General features: G+C 28.8%; 1 protein-coding gene across 5 annotated transcripts; it reads left to right on the top strand.

The window, feature by feature from the left end:
- Window positions 1-14319: 14319 nt before the first annotated feature.
- LOC113846208 (interferon-related developmental regulator 1-like) lies at window positions 14320-20325 on the top strand. Of its 5 annotated transcripts, none has more exons than XM_027474209.1 (13): window positions 14320-14585; window positions 14874-14943; window positions 15116-15196; window positions 16958-17052; window positions 17128-17243; window positions 17351-17461; window positions 17668-17777; window positions 18408-18717; window positions 18981-19058; window positions 19160-19210; window positions 19302-19391; window positions 19540-19617; window positions 20105-20325. In XM_027474209.1, exons 1-13 carry the CDS (start codon window positions 14576-14578, stop codon window positions 20156-20158), a joined length of 1254 nt encoding a protein of 417 aa, XP_027330010.1. In that variant the 5' UTR covers window positions 14320-14575; the 3' UTR covers window positions 20159-20325. The 5 variants fall into 5 exon arrangements, with proteins under 5 accessions (XP_027330010.1, XP_027330009.1, XP_027330007.1 ...); XM_027474208.1 differs by having other exon boundaries at window positions 14868-14943; XM_027474206.1 differs by having other exon boundaries at window positions 14775-14943; window positions 15128-15196.
- Window positions 20326-24313: the final 3988 nt, after the last annotated feature.

Genomic DNA, 24313 nt, shown 5'->3' with positions numbered 1-24313 from the left:
CAAATTAATAATTTAATTGATTCCCAATCCAATTGGTCAAATTGACCGATCGATTTAAAATCTCATGCTTTATGAAGGAAAAGTTGAGTTGTAGCAAATATCTATTTTCCTTTTCATACATGGTGGTTTTTTAAATATATATTTTAAAGTGAGCAAATATATAAAAGGCAAAATTATATTTCTCGTCTCTTAACTTTAAGGTAAAATTAGCGTTTGTCCTCTAACTTTTTTTTGATTCATTTTAATTGGCTAGCTTTTAACTAAGTTTCAAATAGGTCATTTTCTGTTAAAGACTCTAACTCCATTAAAAAGTTTTGTCATTTTATGCCATGTGTATTGTGTGTTACTATTCATTGTCTTCCTCCTCAAATCTTCAATCTTGTCTCTAGCACCTATTTTTCTTCTTTCTCCCTTTCACCTTTATCTTCTTATACTCAAAACTTTATTTTCTTGTCACTAACACCAAGCACTCATCTCCAAATCTCAAATCATAAACAAATTAACTTTCTAAATACCTATTTTCTATCTCTGGCATCTATGTTGGAGAAGGTGAGATGGATTGATGCAGCGATTTCCTCCTAAGTTTGTGGTCTCCTCTTGCAAGCTCAAATTGCTCTCGGTTACTCAGTGGTGCAATGATTTTCCTATTAGCCTTTCGATTCTTCGGAGTAGAGCGAAAGGAAATTCAAGGGAATGTGCACTGGAATAATGAGATGAGATTTGATGCCTTTGAAGTTTAGAAACAATGTTGACATAATGGATGGAGTGATACAGTCCTTAATTGCTATGAGTTAATGAGAAGATTGAAAGAGGGTGCAGCTGGGCGTTTAATCAGTTGTGGTGATTTAGAGCTTATGGGTGACATGCGTGCCCATGCGTAGACACTTTCCAAGGTCACTACACTAAGTATTTGGCTTTGCACAGCCTAAATTTACAATGGGAATAAGATGTTCTACACTTTTTAATTGGCCATTTTGAACTTGAGGCAACAAGTGCAGCTGAGCAGAGTATTTCTACATGAAACCTTCCAAAATTTTGGGCTTAAGGCTTCAAAAAATTGGCTATGGTAAGAAAATAAAGTTTTTAGTATAAGTAGATAAAGATGAAAGAGAGAAGGAAAAAGATAAGGTGATGAAGACAAGATTAGAGATCTGACAAGGAAGATAATGAACAGTAACGTACATACATGACACAAAATAACAAATTTTTTTAACAAAGTTAAGGTCTTTAACGGAAAAGGACCTATTTGAAACTTTTTTAAAAGTTAGAGGACTAAAATGAACCTAAAAAAATTAAAGAACGGAAGCGAATTTTACCTTAAAGTTAAGGGATAAAAAGAGTAATTTTGTTCATATATAATAAAAAAATAATTATACTATTCATTAATTAAAATTATATAATATTTAAATTTAAATTAATGATAAATAAATTTATAATTTTTCTTTCACAAATTTAAAAAGTGATTTCAACAGTATATGCTATTACCTATTTGCAATTGATTTTTACACGTACCAAGATAATATTGTTTACGAGCCAATCATATTCTATTTTGCCATTTACTTTTCTTACGAGCTTTTTACCTCCTTCATTTCTGCATGTATAACATATGCTGTGTGTTAAAACTTGAATTCATAAACGAAATATCGATTAAGGTTTGAATGTTTTATGGGAGCGTAGTTAAAATTTAATTTTTATCCGACAAAAAAAAAAAAAAAACAGGGAACATGAGTGGAAGAAAATAATGAAAGAGAACATGACTGGCGATAATGATTTATTTTTCAGTATAAATTTATCACAAGAGATGCTTTTTCTATTTTATAATCAGAATAAAGACCACAACTGAAATTTACCTAAAAGTTATAAATTGTTTACTAACAACGATTTTAACCCAAATCATATAATTATTATAAACCATTAAAATAGCAATAATACTAATTTTATAAATGAATGACACATAGATTAAAAAAAGTCAAGCCAAGGCTATATAACTAGTTTAATTGAAAAGCCAGAGAACTGATCATGCATGTCGTCATATTGATATTTTAAAGAAAATCATTTTAAATCATATTTATTTTTATTAAAAATATTTTTATTTTGATAAATGAAAAATGTATATAAAATTTATTCATAAATTATTATTATTTTTATTGAAGTTTTTATTATCTTACAGGACATATATGATATTTTATACTAATTTAAATTTTATATAATTTTTTATTTTATGTTAAGTTCATACATAATATATTATAAAATATATTTTATATTTATAATTTAATTATAAATAAATAAATAAATCATAAATCCTTATTATTATCCATTAGAAATCATATCAGTATTTAAAATATGAACACTTATATTTCTATATTCACTTTTTTATATCTATTTTTGAATCTCTTTTTTCTTGTTTTTATTTATCTGTTTCTCCAAGCCAATTTAACACCCAAAATGTTGATACAAACCAATGATTTCCCTTAAAATATTGATGACTGAATGAAAAATATATTTGGAAATAAAAAAGAAAGCTTGGAATGTGACTATTGAAGCACTTGCACAAGGAAATGGTGACGCTGATGATGACGAGAAAGGAATGACAACAGATGATGGACATGTGGTAGTCCATGCATTCGAGTTCAATTCAAGGCACTCGGGAAATACCACCACATCTTTAACAATCCTAATCACATTGTCAAGGCAACAATTGCTATAATTTTCTGTAGTTCGGTGTAGACGTTTCGGAGATAGAATCTGCATGCAGTTCCAAATTTAAAATATGGGGAAGGGTCAGATATATAGTGGAATCTGATTCAATGGAAGTAGCCTTCAAACACCACCCCTTTACCCTCTTCACCTAGCCTCACAAAATTTAATATATTATATACTCCAATGTTTATTAATATATTTATCATATGCTAGCTGCATGGTCCATTGCTATTCTTGTTTCCGCATCCGTGTTACTGGCCACAGACCACAGAATACAGAATTCACACACAGCATAGGAAAAACATAAAACCAATATGGAATTGACAAGCATGCGCTTTTCTTCATCTCTTTGAAAATTTTCATTGTCTTGACAAAGATGTAGCTTGCTTTAATTCTTCCCTCTCCCTTTCTTGCTATATGCTACTCTAAACCACTAGCTAAATTCATACAGAACTAACTTATCTTTAATTTTTTTAATATCTTATTTTATTATCAGTAAATGAATAAAAGCATCAAACTATGCTCTCCCATATCTAAGTGCTAATTATAGATAGAGATATGAGAAGAAATACTTTAAAACAGTATTGATTAAGAAATGATGAATTAATAATTCAAAAGCTATTAAAAGTTGTGATAAAGTTAGTATATTAAAATTAAAAATCATAATAACAATACATTAGTAACACTTTTAAATATTTTTTATTTTTTAATCAATATCATAACGATGATTTACTTTATAACCATTTTATACACTAATTGATCCTAAATTCCTAAGGCAAAAGTTGCCAGACAGATAAAATGATCACATAAATGAAACGCTGAAGACAAATAACTGATAGTATATATTGTCTAGAACAAGCTCGGTTATAAAGCTGACCTCGGTGTGACTAGCCAATAGGGTTTATCTGACCTTTTCTTGGTCTCTTTTCTCACCCAGTCGGAGAGAATATTTTTAACTATTTCCTTGGCTCAATCAATACACTAACCCTCCTACTTATTGTGTAATTAACCTTAATTTTGACTATGATTAACTAGTTATTAATATTGTATCTCTCCTATAGATTCACGTAAAACTGAATAAGGAGGACATATTCACTCCTTAGTCCCATTTTAGTTCAGTTGCTAAGACCCTTGCGTGAACCCAAATAACTTATCAAAGATTACTTAATTAAGGAATAAAAAAATAGCAATGAACTGACATATTTAGATTCTCTTAATTTACGAAATAAAATTATTCCCAACTTAAAAGGTAGATAACCTGATTAGGAATACAAATATTTTTTCCTCATAGTTTAGGAAGAAAACAATTAGTATGTGTGTGTAGTCAAATTGGTGACAATGATACTTGATTTTTATAGAAATTAAACAAATTTCTTAACAAGAACGAAACAATAATGATAATTTATTGCATGAGAAAGTGCAAGCTGTGAAGGTTCTGTATAGCATAAAGGCAATAATTTTGCACCTTAGGCTAGGGAAATGGAAGATAAGAGGATGTAGAGAAGCTATCCAAAAAGCAAGTAGATAAGTTTTGGATATTGGGGCCCCTAACCCAAACTGGCATATTCATTGTGACCCCAGCGATAACGAGAGAGAATGCAGGTCTTCTAAAGTTCCAAAGGTTGTATATATGGTGTTGGCACAAAGGAGCATCCTAGTTGGGACAATTTTTCTTCCATGTTTAATTGTTCTGCTGACTCATCTGCTTCTGTGCTATGTTTTCTTTTCTAAAACCTTGACTTTTTCGCCCCCTCTTTAAAAAGATAATGCTTTGTGATTTAGCATCTTCCAATATTCTTGACGGAATGTAAAGTTCCAATGAGGGAGATGTATAACTAATCCGCATTTCTTTAAAGCTCAAAAACAAAATTTCCACGTTATATTATTTCATTCTGTGGATATTGCTATCACCATTTTGTTTATTTTTACTTCATTGTGCCCATTATAGCTAAGCCAGCTATTTCGACTGTTCCAGTTTGTCCATTGTCTTTGCTGAATTTTAATGTGTTCAGAAATGAAGTTTAAATTCATAAAATAATGTTTAAGTTAGACTAATTCTCTGACACAAAAAAAGTCTAGCTAATTCACAATTTTTTTTGAAAATTTTCTAGTTTAAGTGCGCATTGAATTTTACTGAATTGAGTTTAAAATGTTTAACTCAAAATTTAAACTTTAAACTCTATATTTTATTGTGCAAATTCATACTCAACTGATTGAATTGATTCATTTTATCTGTTCTAGTGGCTATGCCTGTCTTCTTAGTGAATCTCGTTAAATTCTTTTAGTAAATCTCAAATACATTAAATTATGTTGGTAACTAATTTTTATTTTTAAGATAATTCTTATTAAATAAAAATTCAAATATAAAGTAATTATGAAAAATAAAATATTAAATCTCTCCGTATATCACAATTTAATTTAAATAATAAATTCTACTAATTTAAGTTTTTATTTAAAAATATAAATATATTTAATAAAATAAATTTTGGATTAATATTTATATAAGAAGAGAATAAAAATAGTATAAAATTAATAAAATTGTAGTTTAATTTGATTTTAAATATGAGAATTGAAAATTAAATTAATTTTTTCCTTCGAATATTTAATACAGCTATTTTTTTTTGTTAAAATTTAAACTTTAAATCATATATTAAACTTGAATAATCTCCAATTAGTTGATTCATATGATGGTTATCGAAGAAGGAATTAAATCTATTTTTTTAATAAAAATATGTTAAATTCAGCAAAATTTATATATATATATATATAATTTTTTTAGTATTGAGGGTTTTACTAAAGATACGATTTAATGATTTAAAAATGATATTTTGATTAAAATTCGTTATATTAAAATTACAAAGAGAGATACAATAATAATAATTTGGATAATTTTTTTTTTACTTTTAATTTAATCAACTGCTTCATTTTTTGGGTTTGATTCATTCAAGTTTTATTTCAATCAAATTTGAATTGGCACAATTTATTCAAATATAAAATGTAAATTTACGTCATATTTTGACTTTTATTTTCGGACTTAAATAGCTTTTGTTGACTTGATCTGATGAAACTTAAAGCTCGAATTGGATTTTAATTTTATTTTTATTTTCCAAAACACTCGAATTGGGTCACAAGTTATGTTTAATTTTTTAGTTAATTTGTCTGTGAAAATTCTTGGTAAAAAAAAAAAAGTTCAAATGTTGAAAAGTTAGGACCCAAATGTTTTTCTTTTTAGCATGGTACGCTTATTTTCTTTCTTTTATTTTTTTATTTTACTGCATAATAACTTCTAACAAAAATAAATACAAAGGATTAAAATAAATATTATTATATGTATAAAAATTAAAATAAAAGATAAATTTACACAAAAAGAAATTAACATAATGTGTAACCACTTGAAGTTCTCATAAACCAAATTAATCTAATGTAAATAAAAAATAATAATAAATTTCTATTATATTAGATGAAATTTTGGATGAGATTTTATAGATTAATATAATTGAATTTAAGCAGCATATATATATATATATATATATAATCATTGTTTTAGTCATTTTCACATAAATAGATATTGATATTTTTTTTTATCACAATCTTATTATCTAAGTTATGACTTATTATCCAAATATTTTATAATTTTCGTTCTTTATTATTAAAAAACTTTTTTGTTGTATACTTAAAATAAGTTTGACAAAGAATAGATAAAGGAAATAAAGTATAAGATAAAAAAGTGTAAAGCCTACAAGAAAATTAATTAACAATTTATATATACTCTTTAATTAATATAAAACAGATATTTATGTTTTAATAATTAATTTTATTGTAGATTCGTAGTTTAGATAATGTTGTGAATTATGGAAAAAAATTATTTTAGATAATTTATTATTATGTATTTATTGTTTATTTAACATATATTGTCTCTAGAAAAAGGTAAAAACTAAACAAATAGTGTAATTAAAATAAGAAAAAGTGATATAAGATAAAATTAATTTGAATAGTCATTTAAACTAAATAAAATTGAAGTATAATTTATTTGATGGTAGAATGAAAATGACATTTTAACCTAAAATTGTTTAAAATTGAAGTTGAAAGAGGTTTAAGTAGGCAGAAAAGTATAGTTTAAGGAAAAGTGGGTTGTAGTGATGCTCCTCTAGTCAAGAAAAAAGGTCTTACATTGGATTCGAATCCTATCTAATGCTCTCCTTCATTCATCTGTTCTGAGTACGACCAAATTATGGTTCTTCTGTTCAGGGCACCCTATGCGTCGCAAAAAGAAAAGCTGCCCCCTTTGCGTGCAAGTTCCGTTCAACTAAAGGATTCTCATCCCTAAGAGTAACTTTCATCCCACCTGTTTAATTCTTATCCCACAATTATATTACACAAATGAAGGCAAATTTAAAGGGATCTCTTATGATCAACGTACCTTCAAAACATGCTACTAATGAACAAACAATATATACCAAGTGCCATGGTGATTTTCGTTTACATGCTCTTTTGGATGGAATGAAAAGTAAAGGTAACGGAAGAAAATACTAAGAGTAAAATTGTTTATATATATATATATATATATAATTTTTGTCCCTTTATGCAAATAAAGCACTATTGAGAATAAAGATGCAAACTAGGTAAAGTGGTGAACATACTGTACTGTAGCGAAATGACAGAAATATTCACTGAAATGGTCAATTAAAAATATTTTAATATTATAATCAATTGGTAGAAATTATTATCGAATTATGTATAAAAAAATGATTCAATTTTCTTGGTAATGTTTATACAAACATAAAATGGAGAATTTGATATATAAAGTTTATTATAAGTCTTCTCTTAGCATGTTGTTGAAGACGAGAATCTAACCCAAGTTTTGATACAAAGAAAGTGTTTGGATGCTTATCAACAGAACCAAAAGCGTTGGTATTTGATATAGTGGTGAAAGAAATGGTATGGAGTATGAATGGACGAAAAAGGAATACAAGATAAATGGATGGGAAAGTCTTTGTATTGTATTATTAGGGAGGTGAATTGTTTGAAAGGATTTTAGACATAATGATTAAAATCCACTGAAAAACCTAAGTCCATTAGCTTTATTTATCTTTGGTTCATCCTATACATGCCAAGTATCTTTTTTGAGAGTTCTCCGACGTGTATAAGATAAAGAAAAGTATGTAATAATTTTCCTTTTTCCGCACGCGTATAGCCACCAAGCTCCCACTTGGTTGTGGGTAGGAAGTCTCTACGTTAAGAATAGGGTTGGGATGTGACTTTTGTGTGCCACATTTTGACTTCTATTTGCATGATGCCGTGATGTACTTCATCGACTAATTCAGTTCAATTTCTCCCTCACCCTTCATCGATCCCTCAATCAAATATGCACACTTCAATCCCCAGCTTCATTGCATTTTTTCAGCCGCCATCAATTCCCATCACAACAACCCTGCTAAAACACCAACCAATAATAATCTTTTTACACTCTTTATGTTCTTCCACTTTATTTATTTGTCACATGACACTCACATCAAAAGAGAAAATACTGTGAAAGGAGTGTAATAAAAAGGTTGTGTGAGGCCTTAAAACTTCGACACGTTGATCACACCTGAGTTCATAGTCGAGGGATAAGAATCCACAAAATAGGATCGGAGTTAGAATCATGGTTAAGCAAATGTTAATGTCCAAAGACGATGGTATGCTATATTGGAAACTAAACCTAGAACAAATTCAATCGAGGGGGTCATTGGTGAACAAATATTCCTCACTGAGATTGAAATTGAATTCATGATAATATAATCAGACTCAGTCTAAATTTCCACCTTAGATGTACTCAGTACACCATAGTCAACCTTGACGTCTCTCTATAGTCATTAGCGAAAATATTTTTTTACAAATTTTGTGGATAACTTTTTATTGTATCTTTCATATTTTAAGTATATTTTTAAAATAAAAATAAGTGAGATATCGATATATAAACTAATTAAATATTATACCACCTCTGATCATATTTCTAAAAACAAATACTTAATTCATCAAGACAAAAAAAATAGTTATATGTTATAAATTTATACTCTTTTTGAGAAATACTCATAGTATTACATTATAAAATTAGTGTGTTATATATTAAATGAATAATTATATCCATTTTTATGCATAAAAAATAGTACTTCATTAACACAAATCTTACAATACATTAGGATTAAAAAAAATAATTAATGTATTTAAAAAATAATCTTCGTATTTTCTATTCAAGACAAAAAAAAATATTAGTAGTTTATAAATAGAATGATGTAGTAGTATTTATAATTATTAAAATAATATGTGCAAACTCCACCACATTACCTCCTTAATTAGTAACTGTAACAAATGTTCAAAGCTAAGACAACTATAGCCAGAAGTAGGATTGATTTCAACAACCTAACGTCGAAATTCACAGCCAAAAGGAGGAAACTCAAATCACAGGAATATTCAGACAGATTATAGTGTGATAAAGAGGAGGGGTTGAATAAAATTATTTGAAGCACGAAAACCATGCATATATATATATATAAGGCGAAAGTTAACAAAGCTCATGTTGCATGGTTCTCTCTATAAGCGATTATATGATGACTCAGCATTCTTTTTTGTTTCATTGGTTGTAATGTAATGTAGCTAGCTTGTATTTATTTCTCGAGAGTACATTTTGAAGTATGTACCTTCTCAGGTTTTGTAGCCATCTCTTAATTCTGAGAATGAGAAAGCAACAAGTTTCATTTGCTGGATAACTTTTGTACGTGGGCATGAAACTAGCTCTGGTTCCAAAGGCAAAGGTGGGAAGAACCTGATAATGTTGATTGTTTCTCCTTTGAAGGACAGCAACGGAAACAAGGATTCAAGGGAGGAAAATGTATGCATTATTTAAAATAAGAGAGGGGAAGGGTGCACTTTATTATAATTATATCAAACAAAGAAAATGTTTTGTAATATTATAAAGTTAATATAACATTTAAGGTCTTGTAAATTTATTTGTTGACACTATTATTGGGAGGGTACCCGTATTCCATTGATCGATTGGTTTGGACTGTTGTAGAAGTTTGGTCATATGATTTGACTTGGGTGATCCCACAAAAATTGACGCCATAAATTTGTCAAAACTATATATAAATGGAGGAAACAAATAATTGGAAAAGTTGGAAGAGATAAGGAGACAAGAGGGTGGGACCATGAGTGACAAGCAGATGAAGCAATTGAGAGCGATAAGATTTGGACTGCACGCGTGGGAAACCTATAATACAGCCACACTTTTCCCCAATTATTGCTATTTGCCATTGCCATATATGGTTCCTTCATTCTCCATTCATGACAAGTTCCTAGGTCAGATAGGTACTCTACTAAGACTATTTTCTTTTCTTTTAATGAAAATGTTTAGATTAGAAAAATGCTCACTCCTACTACTAGACTACCAAATATCACCATCCTCAACAAAATTTGCAATCCAACTATATATATTATCTACTAATCAATTGTCCTCTACTTTAACTTAGTTCCTACCTTTATAAGGTGAACTAACCCTCCCTCAACAACTTATATATTTCTTGACTTCATAAGAACAGAAGAACGATGAAGTCAATATATTTAATTTCTATCTTTGCATGTTAACTTGTATATTTGAAAAAAAATTTACGTTTTAGTTTTTGTTATTATAATATTATTAATAATATTGTAACAACAAACATTAAAATGTAATAAACATTCTTATAAAAAAATTTAATTATAACTTTTATAAAAAAATGAATTATAAGAATTAAATATATATCTTTATTTTAGACAAATTATTATTAACTATGATTCACAAATATTTTCGCTCTAAACTAATGAAAATTAATCCATTCAATTCAATCAAGATATTGTTGAGGTTGATTAAGAACTTTTTTTGTTTTATAAATAAAAATAATAATAATTAATATGCTTTTTAATACAAAAAAATATGTTTTAGTAAAAATATATGGTTCAGATTAATGGATGTACATATTTTAATTATATTCAGCCATCAAAATCAATTTCATTAAAATTAATTCTACTTGACTTTAAATCAAATGATACTTTTGATTAAACTGAAATTTGTAGCTTCCCGTGACAAAGTTGTAGACTCAAATGGTAAGAATATTTTAGTGGACGAAGACTCCAACAATCACTTGCAAGGATACAAATGGAAAGTTTACTAGGAAAGAAGCTCTTACTAAGCTAAAAATGAGTGTTTGAAGCGTTAACTTAAATAATAGTTAATAAAAATTATTTAATAATAATATATTTAGAAAGTAGTTAGTGTTGAACTGCTTTTAAATTTAAATTTTTTATAATGGTTCTCTATTAATTGCTCTTAAATCTATAATTTTGAGAATATTTTTTTATTAATCATTCTCTAAAATTATACTTTAGAAAGTAGTTATCGTTGAACCACTCTCATGTTTGTATTTCTAAAAGTGATTTTCTATTAATAGCTCTTTAAAGTTACTCTTGGAGAGTGTTTAATAAAGAATCACTCTTTAAAGTTTTTTTTTATAAATAAAACTCGCTCAACTCATGAATCTCTTCGTTTTTTGTCTTACTAATAAAGTTAATATTTTTTACTTCTATAAGTTATTTTTGTCTCTTTTACGTATGTAAGTTCTGTTTTCTTTGTCTTTTATACTCTTTTCATCTCTTTTGCGCTAATAAATTATTCTTTTTCACATCTACAAGTACTTTTTTCATAGTTATTTCTATTTATTTATTCATTCTTTTTATCTTTATTAACAATAAAATATTCTACTAATTTGTTCTTTTTTTTTTCTACTTACTTGTATTTGATTTATACAGATGTAGACTATTTGATTAACATACTATATAAAATCAAGATTTAATTTTAGTTTGTGATAGAAATGAAGAAATTTTGAATGTCAGACTTATAAATTAAAATTTAAATGTAATAATAAATTAATTTTAGTTTACAACAAATCTAAAAAACTCATAAAAAAATAAATTTTAAATTTTAAATTCGCAGTTTACACTTATACTTTGAAGAGCGGTTCCGCGTTGAATCGCTCTCAAATCTTAATACTCATACTTTAAAAAACAGTTTCGTGTGAAATCACTTTCTAATTTTAACATTTGAAATCAGTTTAAACAACTGCTCTCTTAAATATAACATATTAGATAACGCAAGATTTTAAAACAGTTATAAACATTGTCTAATTTAAAATAGAATTGCTTTTACAACTCTTTTTTACGTAGTGTCTCTAAGCTTAAGTCCTTTGCATTGTTATAAGCTTAAGTCCTTCAGTGTTTAAACATGTATTGGAATTATGGGTATTGAAGTTATATGGAGGCAGAACAATTGCTAGAGTATAAGGGGTTAAAACTAATAGTGGGCCTTATCGGTTCTACTTAAAAAAAAAAAAGCCAAATGACTTATAAACCATAGCTACCATTCTTAATACAACTTTAATCCAAAATACATTATAAATTAAGTTTTGTCAAACGGCAGCCCTCTGATTACAGTTAGAGTTCACAACATAAAGCATTTAAGAAGTTTGACAATGGACAATAGCAGATAATACTAAATTACTCAAATAATTTATCAATGTCAAAATCATCGCAACTCTCGTCTTCAATATCATCTCCATCACCATCTATTACATCACCATCTATTACATCACCTCTTGCATTACTTGCACCATCTACATTAACTTCTTGCTTAGCATCAAATCTATATCATTGTCATGAATATGTAGGACCTGATTTGTGTGTGTTTGTGTAATATTTAATTGAAAGCATAACCTATATTTATTTTCATAAAAAATGATTCATAATGTATTATTTAGGCTCATATTAGTGTTCCGTGAAAAAATTATTAAATTTAAGTTTTTTTTATAATTTTAATTTCATGAGTAAAATAAAAAAGGTTGAAAATTTAAATACATCTTATTTTGTTTTATTTTACTCAATTTTTAATTTTTTAATAAATTTAAAATTTTAAGTAGATACATAATTTTTTAAAATAATTTTTTCAGCTTCACTAATAACTATTACATACATAAATAAATTTTATATCAAATTAAAGTATCTAAGAAGGTTTTTAAACTCAGAACTAAACAAATATTTGATTCATAGAATTTTATTATTTAAGGAGATAGGCATAATTACATTTTTAAAATTAAATATAATACTCAATTATTTTTTTATCTAGTTCCAAAGGAAGCCAATATGGATCTGGGCCAATCTGCCAATTTGAGAAGGCCATTGAACCATCTGTTCCTAAGTCTCAACATGTAGGCCCAGCCTTCAACTAAGCCTTTTTTAGAGCCCAATTGCCCTTTCTTGAAGGTTTATAATTTTTGCACGGTGATTTAAAATTTTTTTAAAACATATTAAAGGGACGTTAAATTTTATTTTAAAAATAGAAAATTGTTTTTAAAACAGAAATCAAACATTCTCTCGTCTTTATATTTATTTTATCTGAAAGCATAAATTTTTTTTACCAAAAAAATTATTGACCGATTTGGCTCAAACTGATCAGTGTAAAAAAAGAAGAAGAAGAAACGTTTAAGTGATTTTTTTTTTAAAACACTGACTAGGGAGTCTCTAAAAATAATTATATACTGAGGCAATCTAATGCTTTCACGGCCAATGAACTCAATTTCAATGTAATAACAAAATGCAAATAAATAAAAAACGGCAAATGAAGGGGGAAAACAGCATATAGAAATAACGAAAAAAAACAATAGCAAAAAAACACTGAATATATACAAGTTAAAACAATAGAATTAAAATAATAATTAACTGTTACGAACATGTTTAAAAGAATTTATAAATAATTTATTACAAAATAACTTACTAATTTCATAAATTTAATATTTTTATATACTATTTTAAACGGCTCTTAAATAATTTTTAATATAATTTATTAAAATAAAATATTTTAAAGTTGTTTTATAAAAATTTTATCGTTAAATTTAATACATGTAATTATTTTAAATTTTTAAAAATAAATACTTAAATAAATAATTATTCAAATATATTGTAAATATCTCATGTATTTTGTATTAAGTTCAATCGTAACAATTCACAGCATCTCGCCATTTTTACGTTACAATTAAAAAATAACACTTATCTATATTTTGCATTTTAAAAGTTTGTATTTTGATTTTTTTAAAAAGGTTGGATAAAAGAAATAATTTTTTTCTTTATAAATATTGATATTTTCAAACAATGGAAGTACTGAATTGAGAAAAAGAAATGTTATTTTTATTTCCTGGTATGTGCTATAAGAACACAGATTATAAATTTGTTTTAGATTTTAGCTAAATTTTAAAACCTTATAACATGTATATCCTCTCATTAACTGAATTTAAAGATACGTCACCCCACATTTATCGATTTTTATCATATAGTTATTGTAATATTAACAAAATGTTTATAATTTAGAGACCAATCAATACTTTAATAACTCTATCATCTCTCTGTGGTTACAGTGATTCAAGTTGTTCATATGGTATTGTAAAGTTAAGCGATCAACGGTCTCAGATGTGCCACGTAACCACTCCACGGAAGAGTGCCGAATATTCCCCTGCACCAGTTTGAATAATTCCCTTTCCAGTTTCAAGATTCAACCCACACCGTTCCTCATTTCTCAGTCTCCCTCTTCTCTCTTCAGAATCAGAATTCCTCATCTCACCAGTTTTCCAATTCCTCACTCATTTGAATCTTTCATGGCTTATCATTCATCACCACACTCAACAACACCATCCTACTTCTTTCTCTCTTCCAATTCCCTTCACACCAAACTTTTCCATCACATTCCCATTCAACTCGTAACGCTTTCTGCCGCTTAGTCCCAAACACAACACCCAAGGAACCATTACTTTCCGTTATGGGAAAGCGTAAGAACCGTATTCTGCTTATATTCCTAGGCTTTCTTCTTATTTGATGTTAATTGAAATTGCTTAATTAATTTGTTAATTAATTGATTGGTTAATTAATGTGATAATGTTATGTGCTGTTATGATGCTATTGTTTTGGAGGGAAATTGATCGAGTTTGAATGAAGTTTTTGGTTGTGGTTATGGGTAGGTAATTCTCAACGTAAAAATGCTGCAATGTTGGATAGTGACGATGATAGTAGTGTGAGTTCGTCGTCAACTTCACGAACTGATCACGTGTCCGTGTCAGGGACCGAAGAAGTGCACTTCGATCAAGATGCTCTGCTCGATCAAGCTCTCGATGCTTTGGATGAGAAGAGGTTACTCACTGAACTTTCCACTTTCCAGTCATAATGGTTTAGCGTTGTAAATTGCAATTCTAAAATTAGATAGATACGAACTAATTGTTCTGTGTTATTATTATTATTTTTAATATATGATATGATATTAATTCGTGTCATAAAGGGAATTTTATTTGTTTTGGGAATGAAGGGGTTCCACGAGGGAGAGAGCTTTGTCATTGATCATTGGGGCATTCAATAGCAATATGCAGCATCAGTTTGTGGACAAGAAGTAAGGCCTCTCATTTAATTTTTAACTTTGCTCAGTTTTCTGTTTATTCAACAGTTTTGAGTTAAACTCTAGTTGGATAGCGTAGAAAAGATTAAATCAACTCAGGGCCTGTTTAGAAGTGCAGTTTCGTTATGAAAGTGCTGAAATTGATTTAGCAGTGCTTATTTAATGGGTGCAGCTATTGGCGCTCCCAATTGGTTATTCTCATTCCGCACTAAACACTTTTAATTGCAATTTCTAAATTTCCCTAAACTAAATAATTTATTTTCATTCAATTGAAACATTAAGATAAAATGATTTGCAATGTAGTAGACGAAAAGTTAGGAAATATCGATGAACAGTATTCAGTGGAGAATAGGAATAAGATATTCCAGTTCCAAGAGCCAGACCGTTGTTTATTCCTGCCTAGAAGGAAATTGAATGAAAAAGTGCTAAAGAACTCAGTGCATGAGAAGCTGCTGCATGTATTGATCATAATCTCTTTACCTTTTTTGAATGATCAACTCATTAAATGAAAAATAGTATCCTTTGCATTGTTTGGAACCGTTGAAAATGCAAAGAAAGAAATTGCAATTCCCTTTTGCCTATTTGAATGAGTGATGAAAACAGGGTAGGAAGAAAACTCAGCTCATGGATCCCACTAAAACATTTTCTTCACTGGTGAGCAATTGAAAATGGAGGAGAGAGAGCTAAGAATATGCCCTTTTCATTTTGTGCTCTCCATTTTACTACACAGTGCTTTACCATAGAAGATACCTATCCAATTATATCATGGGCTCTTCTCCCACCAGTGCATTGTGTCAAAGATAACCAGAAGCTTTGTACATTGGGGATCATCATCTCCTGGTGAGCACTTGATGTGCAGGATGAAGAGGTACTTGAGGTTGCTGATGCAGTTGTCAATCGCCAATGAAGAGAGCAGAGACATGGTGCCAAGGATTTGGTAATTAGGGAGGGTGGCAATCTCATGGTCATCTAATTTGATGATGATGATGGGAAAGGCAGTAGATGTAAAGAGGGTAAAGCAAGGCAAGTTGAGAATGAAATTTATAATAAGTGTGGAAGTTGAGTGTCTATCGTGATGCTAGTGACCAAATAAATATTTTAAATGAAAAAGATGCGTGTTAAATTATAATTTCAATTGGAATGGCTTCCAAGTTGCTTTTAACTCAATAATAAATTTTAATTGAAAAGAATACATGTTAAATTATATTTTTAAATATGAAGGATAAAAATGTCTTTTTCATATAATCACATTTTCTTTCCTTGCACTTTTCTTTCCAAACAAACAAGATTACACAAGAAAGAAAAAATTATTATTTTTTCTTTACATTTTCTCTTCTCTTTATTTTCCTTTCAGTTTCTTTCCTCTTTTTCAACTTTGCCAAACAGAGCGTTAACGCTTAAATTTTCAACTTTTGAAATATCAGTGTTTCAGTCTTATCAAACACACTACCAAGTTATCAATCAATTTTATCAGTTACGATGTCTGTGTCTTCCTAAATCCTAATACTATTTATAATATAACTTACCGTGTTATCTGGTTGGATCATGTGTAGAACTGTATTAATCTGAAATAAGATGTTATATGTCACCCATCTATTTATTTAATTTTCTTTCCAATATGATGGTTCCTGGATACAATATCAATATCAAACACTATTCATGTTAAGTATAGATATGCTATATTTTACCTATTTGTTTATTTATTGTGATAAATATGATGGTCATCATAACCCTGAGGCCCCTTTCTTTGATCAGATTTGCTACCTTATTACATCAGTGTCTTGCTTCAATAAAAAGGGGATCCAAAAAGGCATCTGCTAAGGAGATAGCTTTGGCATGTCATGCCATTGGTAAGATTTTGATGAACTTATGTATGTTTGATGTTGCCTTCACATAATTAAATATTTAATTTGATTCTTTTATAGCTTTGTTGGCCCTAACTGTTGGAAGTGGTGATAATGTACGTGAAATATTTGAAGAATCGGTTCGTCCTCTAGATGAATTTCTCACTTCTAAATCTGATTTGTCAAAAACTCCATCAGTAAGTAGGAGTTCAGATGTTTTGGAAAGTCTTTTAGTGAAAATTTGCTGTCTGATTTGTTAGACTCTGATTGAGGCTTATATGTTCAATGTCATTTATATACATAGTTGCTGGAATGCTTGGCTATAATCACTTTTGTTGGTGGGAATGATCAAGAGGAAACAGAGAGATCAATGGACATAATGTGGCGAGTAATTCATCCAAGATTAGGTTCCAATGTGGGTATCTGTTTCAAAAATACTTGTTAGTTTTATTTCTGTTTAGTTTATCAACCTCAGGTGTAATATGTTTCAGATAATCATTGTTTTGCCGTACTTGATTAAACACTAAATATGAAGAGAGTAACAGTTCTTTATTTCTGCATTAGTGTGCTTAATTTTTTACATTTAATTTAGTGCTTCAGCGTTTTTTTTTTATTGTTTAGGTAGTTGCAGTCAAACCTTCTGCTCCATTAATAACTGCTGTGGTATCTGCTTGGTCCTTTCTCCTATCTACCATGAGCCAGTTGAAGCTAAATTCAAAAAATTGGCAAAAGTAAGCAATCCTGTTTCTGTGTATCTATTTTCTTTTAATCCTGCACTAGCTTTAGGTAATATACAAAAATGCAATGAGAGATAATTTTAATACAATGATTGTTGTACAGGTGATGTTGATAAAATCAATGTTAGACTTGTAATTACTAAGGAGTACATATATTAAATTATGAGGATATTTTTGTCAATACATGTAGAAAGAAAATTTTCTTCCACCATAAAAGCAATAAAAGTATTGCTTTTGCAGTTGGGTAACAAAACCATGGTTTGGATACCGTATCAATTTAGTGTCAAAATTGCCAAACACGTTGACACATTTTTGAAATCATATTCAGCACCTTAGACATGATTCTCTCTCATTGAAACACGTATTCCAACTTGCAACAAGAATTGAAAAGGGCCCTTGTCAATCATTTGGCAATTGTTGAATTTGTCATATGAAATTATGATTCTAATTCTAAAACAGCTTCAAAACATAAAACTAGAATCAATAGACCAAATTAAATTCCAAGCTCCAATTCCAGACTCCAAATAGGTACTAATTGAATTAAATATTGAAAATCGTGACCTTGTGCTTTTATGTTTGTATCAGTGTCTAGGACCCAAATAATTGCTTTTGTTGTTGATGCAGTTCAATATCTTATTTATCTAGTCTTCTAGATAAGGAAGACCGGCCAGTGCGTATTGCTGCTGGTGAAGCACTGGCTCTAATTTTTGAGATTGGAATTATAGAAAAAATTTCTGCTGATTCAAAGGGTGCCAGTGATATGACTCAAGAAGAAAGGAATCGGCAGGACAGTTACAGCCATTTACAAGGATTGAAAGGGAAGGTCATAATTCAAGTAAAAAATCTTTCTGCTGAGGCTGGTGGAAAAGGTTCTGCTAAGAAAGATCTTAATAGTCAGAGAAACTTGTTCAGAGATATTGTGGAGTTTTTTGAGGTACTTAGCTGTCTTTCTATTTTTATCTTTGAAATTTGAACTTGGAAAGAATAGGTTAACCATGTGACCTGAAGGTCACTGGTTTGAATCCTGTAAATAGCCTCTCTGTTTTTAAGGGTAAGGCTGCATATATTACCCTCCCTGACATCATTTAGTTAGTCGGAGTCTTGTGTAGTGGGTCACACTTTTTTAACAAAAGATGTACTGCTTCTGGAACTCAGATTTCCTTACTGACCTAACTTTAATACACCTTGTGTTACTAGTATGGTTACTCTCCTGAAATTTCGATGAAAATTGGTGGTGATTCACTGCAGACATCTTCATGGTCCCAAACGATACAGGTTTTGTTTTTTGTTTTCTTTTTTTCATTCATTCATCTATTATTATTTATGACAATGCTTTTCTTTTCTGCATTAATATTTTAACATACATATTTTTACAGTTGAACTTTCTCAAGCGCTTTTTAGGGGGAGGGTTCATCAAGCATATGCAGGTTGGCTTTCTCTTGGCACTTTTCATTATTTTCTAATTTTGCTGAAAAGCTTAGAATAGTGTTATTTTTCTCTTCTGCCTTGGCAAATTAGGAAAATGAGTTCCTTCAGGATGTCTTTGATTTCACACCAAAGAGAAGATATCCTAATGATAATGAACATCGGATGTCTAGTGGTGAGAAGGTTAGTTTGTATGACTGATTGTGTTTTAACTGTTGTATTTTTGTTACTGAATGTTCTCTTATCTGTTGGCTACTCTCACGTGTTTTATACTGTTTTTTTCCTTTTACATGTCATTATGTGCTGATTTTGATCATTCTCTCTCTTGCAGAGAATGTTCAAGTCTCCAAACTCAATTCAGAACAAGGCTAGGACCCAATTACTTAATAAGCAACGGTTGTTATCTGAGGTTGGCATCCTTGTCATACAAAGATTATTAACTCGTATTTTCCTGTTTAAAATGCTTGGTTAAGAATGGGGCACTCAAATGCCATTTAAAATTACTAGTCAACTATGATAGGTTTTACTGCAAGAAACAAGGGGCAAATCGTAGCTTACACCACCATGTAAATAATAGGGTTACCTCATGAATAGACATCATTTGCAGTTAGCCTGTAACACTCAGACAATAAAAACATTCAGTCTGTTTGACCAAATCTCTCGATGGGATCTCAATCTGTATTTCGACTCTATTGATCTAGACTGTTTAATACAAGTGTCTACCTAAAATTTTTATGTACACACTACTGTCGATAGTTATTGGTCTTTCAGTGTTTTCCAAATTTGGTCCTAAGTTGCTAAAATGTAGTCATCTTAAACATTACATGGGTTGCTTTAACAGGCATACAGTACTGAATCTTGTTTCCTGCATTTTCTTTCTCCTGGTGAATTAACAGGGCAGAAACTTGGGTCACTATGCAGCAAATAGGGTTGATGACGAGGCGTTTTGAGTGGGGCATATAATAATTTGCAGGGATTGTGTTCATTTGTGGATTCCATCATCAATTTTATACTTCATTATTTTTAACTTAATGACTAGGAAAACTGTTTCTGCAAACTATACCAGTGTGAATTGATATTTGCATGTTATATATATGCCTAGAAGAAGCTGATCTTGTTTGCTTAACGAGTCTATTGCAACGAAAAAGTTAATTTCAGTGCAATCAAAAGCAGAGTCTGAATGCTGTGCTTAGGTTCCACGGTGTTCCCCTTTATTCTTACACACTTTGTTCGGTAGTGGAAGGAAGATGATGGACAAAAAAAAAAATAAAAATAAAAATTGAAATTGAAGGAAAAATATAAAGAAGAGCTTGAATTTTTTTTTTTTTAATTTTTTCCTTTACCAAACAAAGAAAGATGCATTGTTATCTATGATTTCATTTTTTTCCCCATCTTTCGAAAAACAAGCTTAGTTTCTAATGGGGACAGAAGAATTATTGGATTGACAGTGCCGTTGTGGCAGAGTTGAGGACACATTGGACCACGGATTGCACAAGGCTGAACATATGTCATGTTGTTAGTTGGTGTAGTTAATGACATTAAATATTATAATTTGTAATAAAGTTTATTATTTTATTAAATATTTTTGAGCACAAGTTGAAGATATTGAATGAAAAAATTACCAACAAAATTTTACTCATTTAAATAAATTGACCAGCTTGACTTTTTAATCAAAACTGTCAAACATAATCATTTAACTTAATTGTGAAGGATAGAGGATGAAAACGAGAAGGAAGGTGACATGACAGGGGTATGTAGGGGAAGGTCGCCGAAGGAATCTACCGCAGAAAATTATGTAACGACAAACGAAAAGCCAAAGAAAGTAGGACTCCATGCTAATATGCTTTTTGAACCTTCATTCAGCAGATGCCCATGAATTCACCTCCACGTGATAGCCACTTGTGTTCTGTTCTGTTCCAAGGATGTCTCCATGTGCCTCCTTTTGAAATTTTTGCCAAGCATGATTGATTGTTTCTTTTTCCCAACCACTAACTTTTGAAATTTGTCGTTGATTATTAAAATGATTAAAAATATTTCTCTTTAAACACGTTAAACAGGCTTGATTTACACATGATTTATCATCTTTTTGAATTTAACCATTGATCAAGGAAATCGAATTGAAAATTCCGTAAATTAGTTTGGTGCAAGGCCATTAATCACATGTCCTGTCTCACTAATTTACAATGTCAACCAACCAAGTTGACCCGATCATGTTTCTTATAGTATGGAGTCATAAACAAGTCTTTAGATTCACGTAAATGATTTTATAAACACTCTTAAAATAATTAAAAGAAAAGAGTTCGTTTAATTTAATCCGTTTGAAGAAGAGAACACACATAGAGTCAGAGAGTTTAATTTATTAAAAATATATACATAATTTTAATAAATTTATTCTCAGATAATTTTTACAAGCCTCGGAAATCAAGAACATTGTGTACTCTCACGTGTAAGACGTTTGTAGTAACATGATGAAATTAATAATTTATTTAAAAAATTGTAAATATCTTTAATTTTTTAAAATATTAACCTTTTATTTCAAGAAAGTATACATTATCCTGTCAAGTTTATAAATAACAAACAACTCTATTTTATCATAATTAATATTTAATTATATATATTTTAAAATATTTAAGAATTTAATTTTGATACATTTTTTATAATAATTAGAATTGTTATTGACTTTTAAATTAAGCATTATAAAATTTAATAATTTTTACTGATATAATAGTACATAAATAAATGACCGTGCAAAAAAATTTTATATTGTGAATATATTTTAATTAAACACAAAACTTATCTCACTTTAAAATAAGTTAAATTTTATTCCATTTAAATCATACGATTACAAGATATTTTTCTTGAGTCAAATTTAAAATCAAATGTTAGAAGTTTATGTTCCTTAACTTTTTCTATCATTAAGTTCATTATCCTGAAGAAACAACTTAATGAAACTAAATATACCAACACTAATATTTTGAAAGAAAAAAAAAAGAAGATTAAAATTTTTCCTTACTCAAATTTGGCTTCCCTCCAAAATTAAAAAGTTTAGAAGAGTGATGAACGTTTAATTAAATAAAATTATTCTTAAATATATAATAGTAAATTTATTTATTTTTCTTCTTTTCTCTTTATAAACCAAACAAAGTATCTCTGATTTTCATTAATTTTGTTCCTCTTTTTTGAGTCAACAATACATAAGGACTAATTGAATAATGGCCACTAAATAAAATTATTTGTTAATCTCCCTAATATGTCAATAACCTCTTCTCCAAACAGGATTAAGTAATCTATTATAGCGTGGCAAACAAGAGAAAGCAGTCATTATTTATCCGCTAATCTCGTTACATGGATTAGTGTAATTTGGATTACTTTCAATTTCAAAAAGTGAAGTTATTATCCGAGACATATGTTTTCAATAATGCTGAACGGTACGAAAATCGATTCTTGATTTTCGTTTTTCTTCTAATTTATTTACAAATATGGATTAAATTAATTTCTGCTCATATGTGCTTCAAAAAAGGAGAAGACCTTAATTCCCTTTTCATGCCTAAGAAATTAAGATTCCTATAAAGACCTAATTTATAGGAAGGCTGTTTTTTAATGATTTCAAAATGAGAGAAATCAACAAAATTAATACTTTAATATCTTTTTTTTAATATAGTATTTTAATCTTCTTTTTTTTTTTTGTCAAAGCACCTGATTTTGATAAAGATAAAAAGAATAGGCACAATTAATAAAAAAAACTAATTTAAGAATAGTAAGATAAAATATCAAAAGAAATAAAAAATTTAAAGAAATAAATCACAACAAAAATATACCAAAGTAGTAATTTTGTCTGAAGAATTATTTAAGGAACAAATATGATTTTTTTTTTCTGTTAGAACTTATTTTCATTTTCTTATATCTCATTGAGTTAGAAGACGTCAACATGTGATACTTTGAAATGTTATACAGAGTTATATTTTAAAATTTTGGAGATTGAAATATCTCACTCATAATTTAGAATACTAAGTTAGGAATTTTTTCTTAATTTTGTGCTCTCATGAAACTATGAGAACTTTTTAGTAAAATAATATAAAATTTTGAATAATTGATTAAAATAAAAACACATTAGTTAAGTTATTTTAAACATATATTATATATAAATATCTTTGTAATTAGTGAACACATAAATAAACTAGTGAGAGTTCTTTTCGCTTAATATGTAATTTTAAATTTAACTTTTAGTGTCACTAATTACTGAAGGGAAGAATTTTACTACTACAATAAATAAAATATGAAATAGTAATCCTAATTAATATTTTTTAATAAAACTTTTTTATTATTAGATTATATATATATATATACTTTTTTTTAAACAGTGACAATTTTGAACGCCCACAACACGCAACACACCAAAATGTAATACGAAATGTTCTTTGGTGAATATTTTTATTTTTGCTTATTTGGACAATTTGTTTTTAGAATTTTTAAAAAATATATATTTTAAATTATACCTTTTCGCTTATGCACCCAATAAAAATGTTACTTGTTTCGTAGCATCCAAGAATTCATGTCTCACACCTTATGACATGTTGCAAGGGTAATAAATCAATTTGTATATATAACTTGTGAATATGCATTTTTGAACGATAATATCTTTAAGAATTTTATTAAATGAGAATATTTATAAAAATTTGTTAAATTTTTAATTCATTGATTAACGACATACCCTAACATTTACTCATTAATAAACAGTGAAATATTTCAAAGAGGTGTGTGAATTCTTATATAACCAAGCAGGTAGCAAAGTCATTATTTATGTTGTTGATACAGTGACTGACGAGAAGCTACAAAAGTAAACCACATTTAAGGCGACACCAATGTATGGGGACAAGTTGATGAGTTTCCTTTTGCCATGTTTGTAGCAGCCTTTTCCCTTGCTTTCATTTCACTTTCTTCTGTTAAATGTTTCTCCAACTCTCAAACCACCTCTTTACTTCACTGTAACACTATCACCATCAAGTATGAACACACAGCCACATTGTTGAAACTTTAAACTAACTCAAAGAATCAACCAACCACATCTGCTTCTTCTCTGCACCACATTGTTACTCCCATCACCT

This window comes from Abrus precatorius, unplaced genomic scaffold, assembly GCF_003935025.1.
Source record: "Abrus precatorius isolate BTA unplaced genomic scaffold, Abrus_2018 Scaffold8, whole genome shotgun sequence".
In the NCBI taxonomy this organism is placed as follows: domain Eukaryota; kingdom Viridiplantae; phylum Streptophyta; class Magnoliopsida; order Fabales; family Fabaceae; genus Abrus; species Abrus precatorius.
This window is presented reverse-complemented; position numbering and strand designations above follow the sequence as displayed.

Excerpts from the sequence above, each read along its gene's own strand:
- LOC113846208 (XM_027474204.1), top strand. Across the intron at positions 15,197-16,957 it reads CATCAGTTTGTGGACAAGAA|ATTTGCTACCTTATTACATC; the intron begins GTAAGGCCTCTC and ends TTCTTTGATCAG. Across the intron at positions 17,778-18,407 it reads AATTCAAAAAATTGGCAAAA|TTCAATATCTTATTTATCTA; the intron begins GTAAGCAATCCT and ends TTGTTGATGCAG.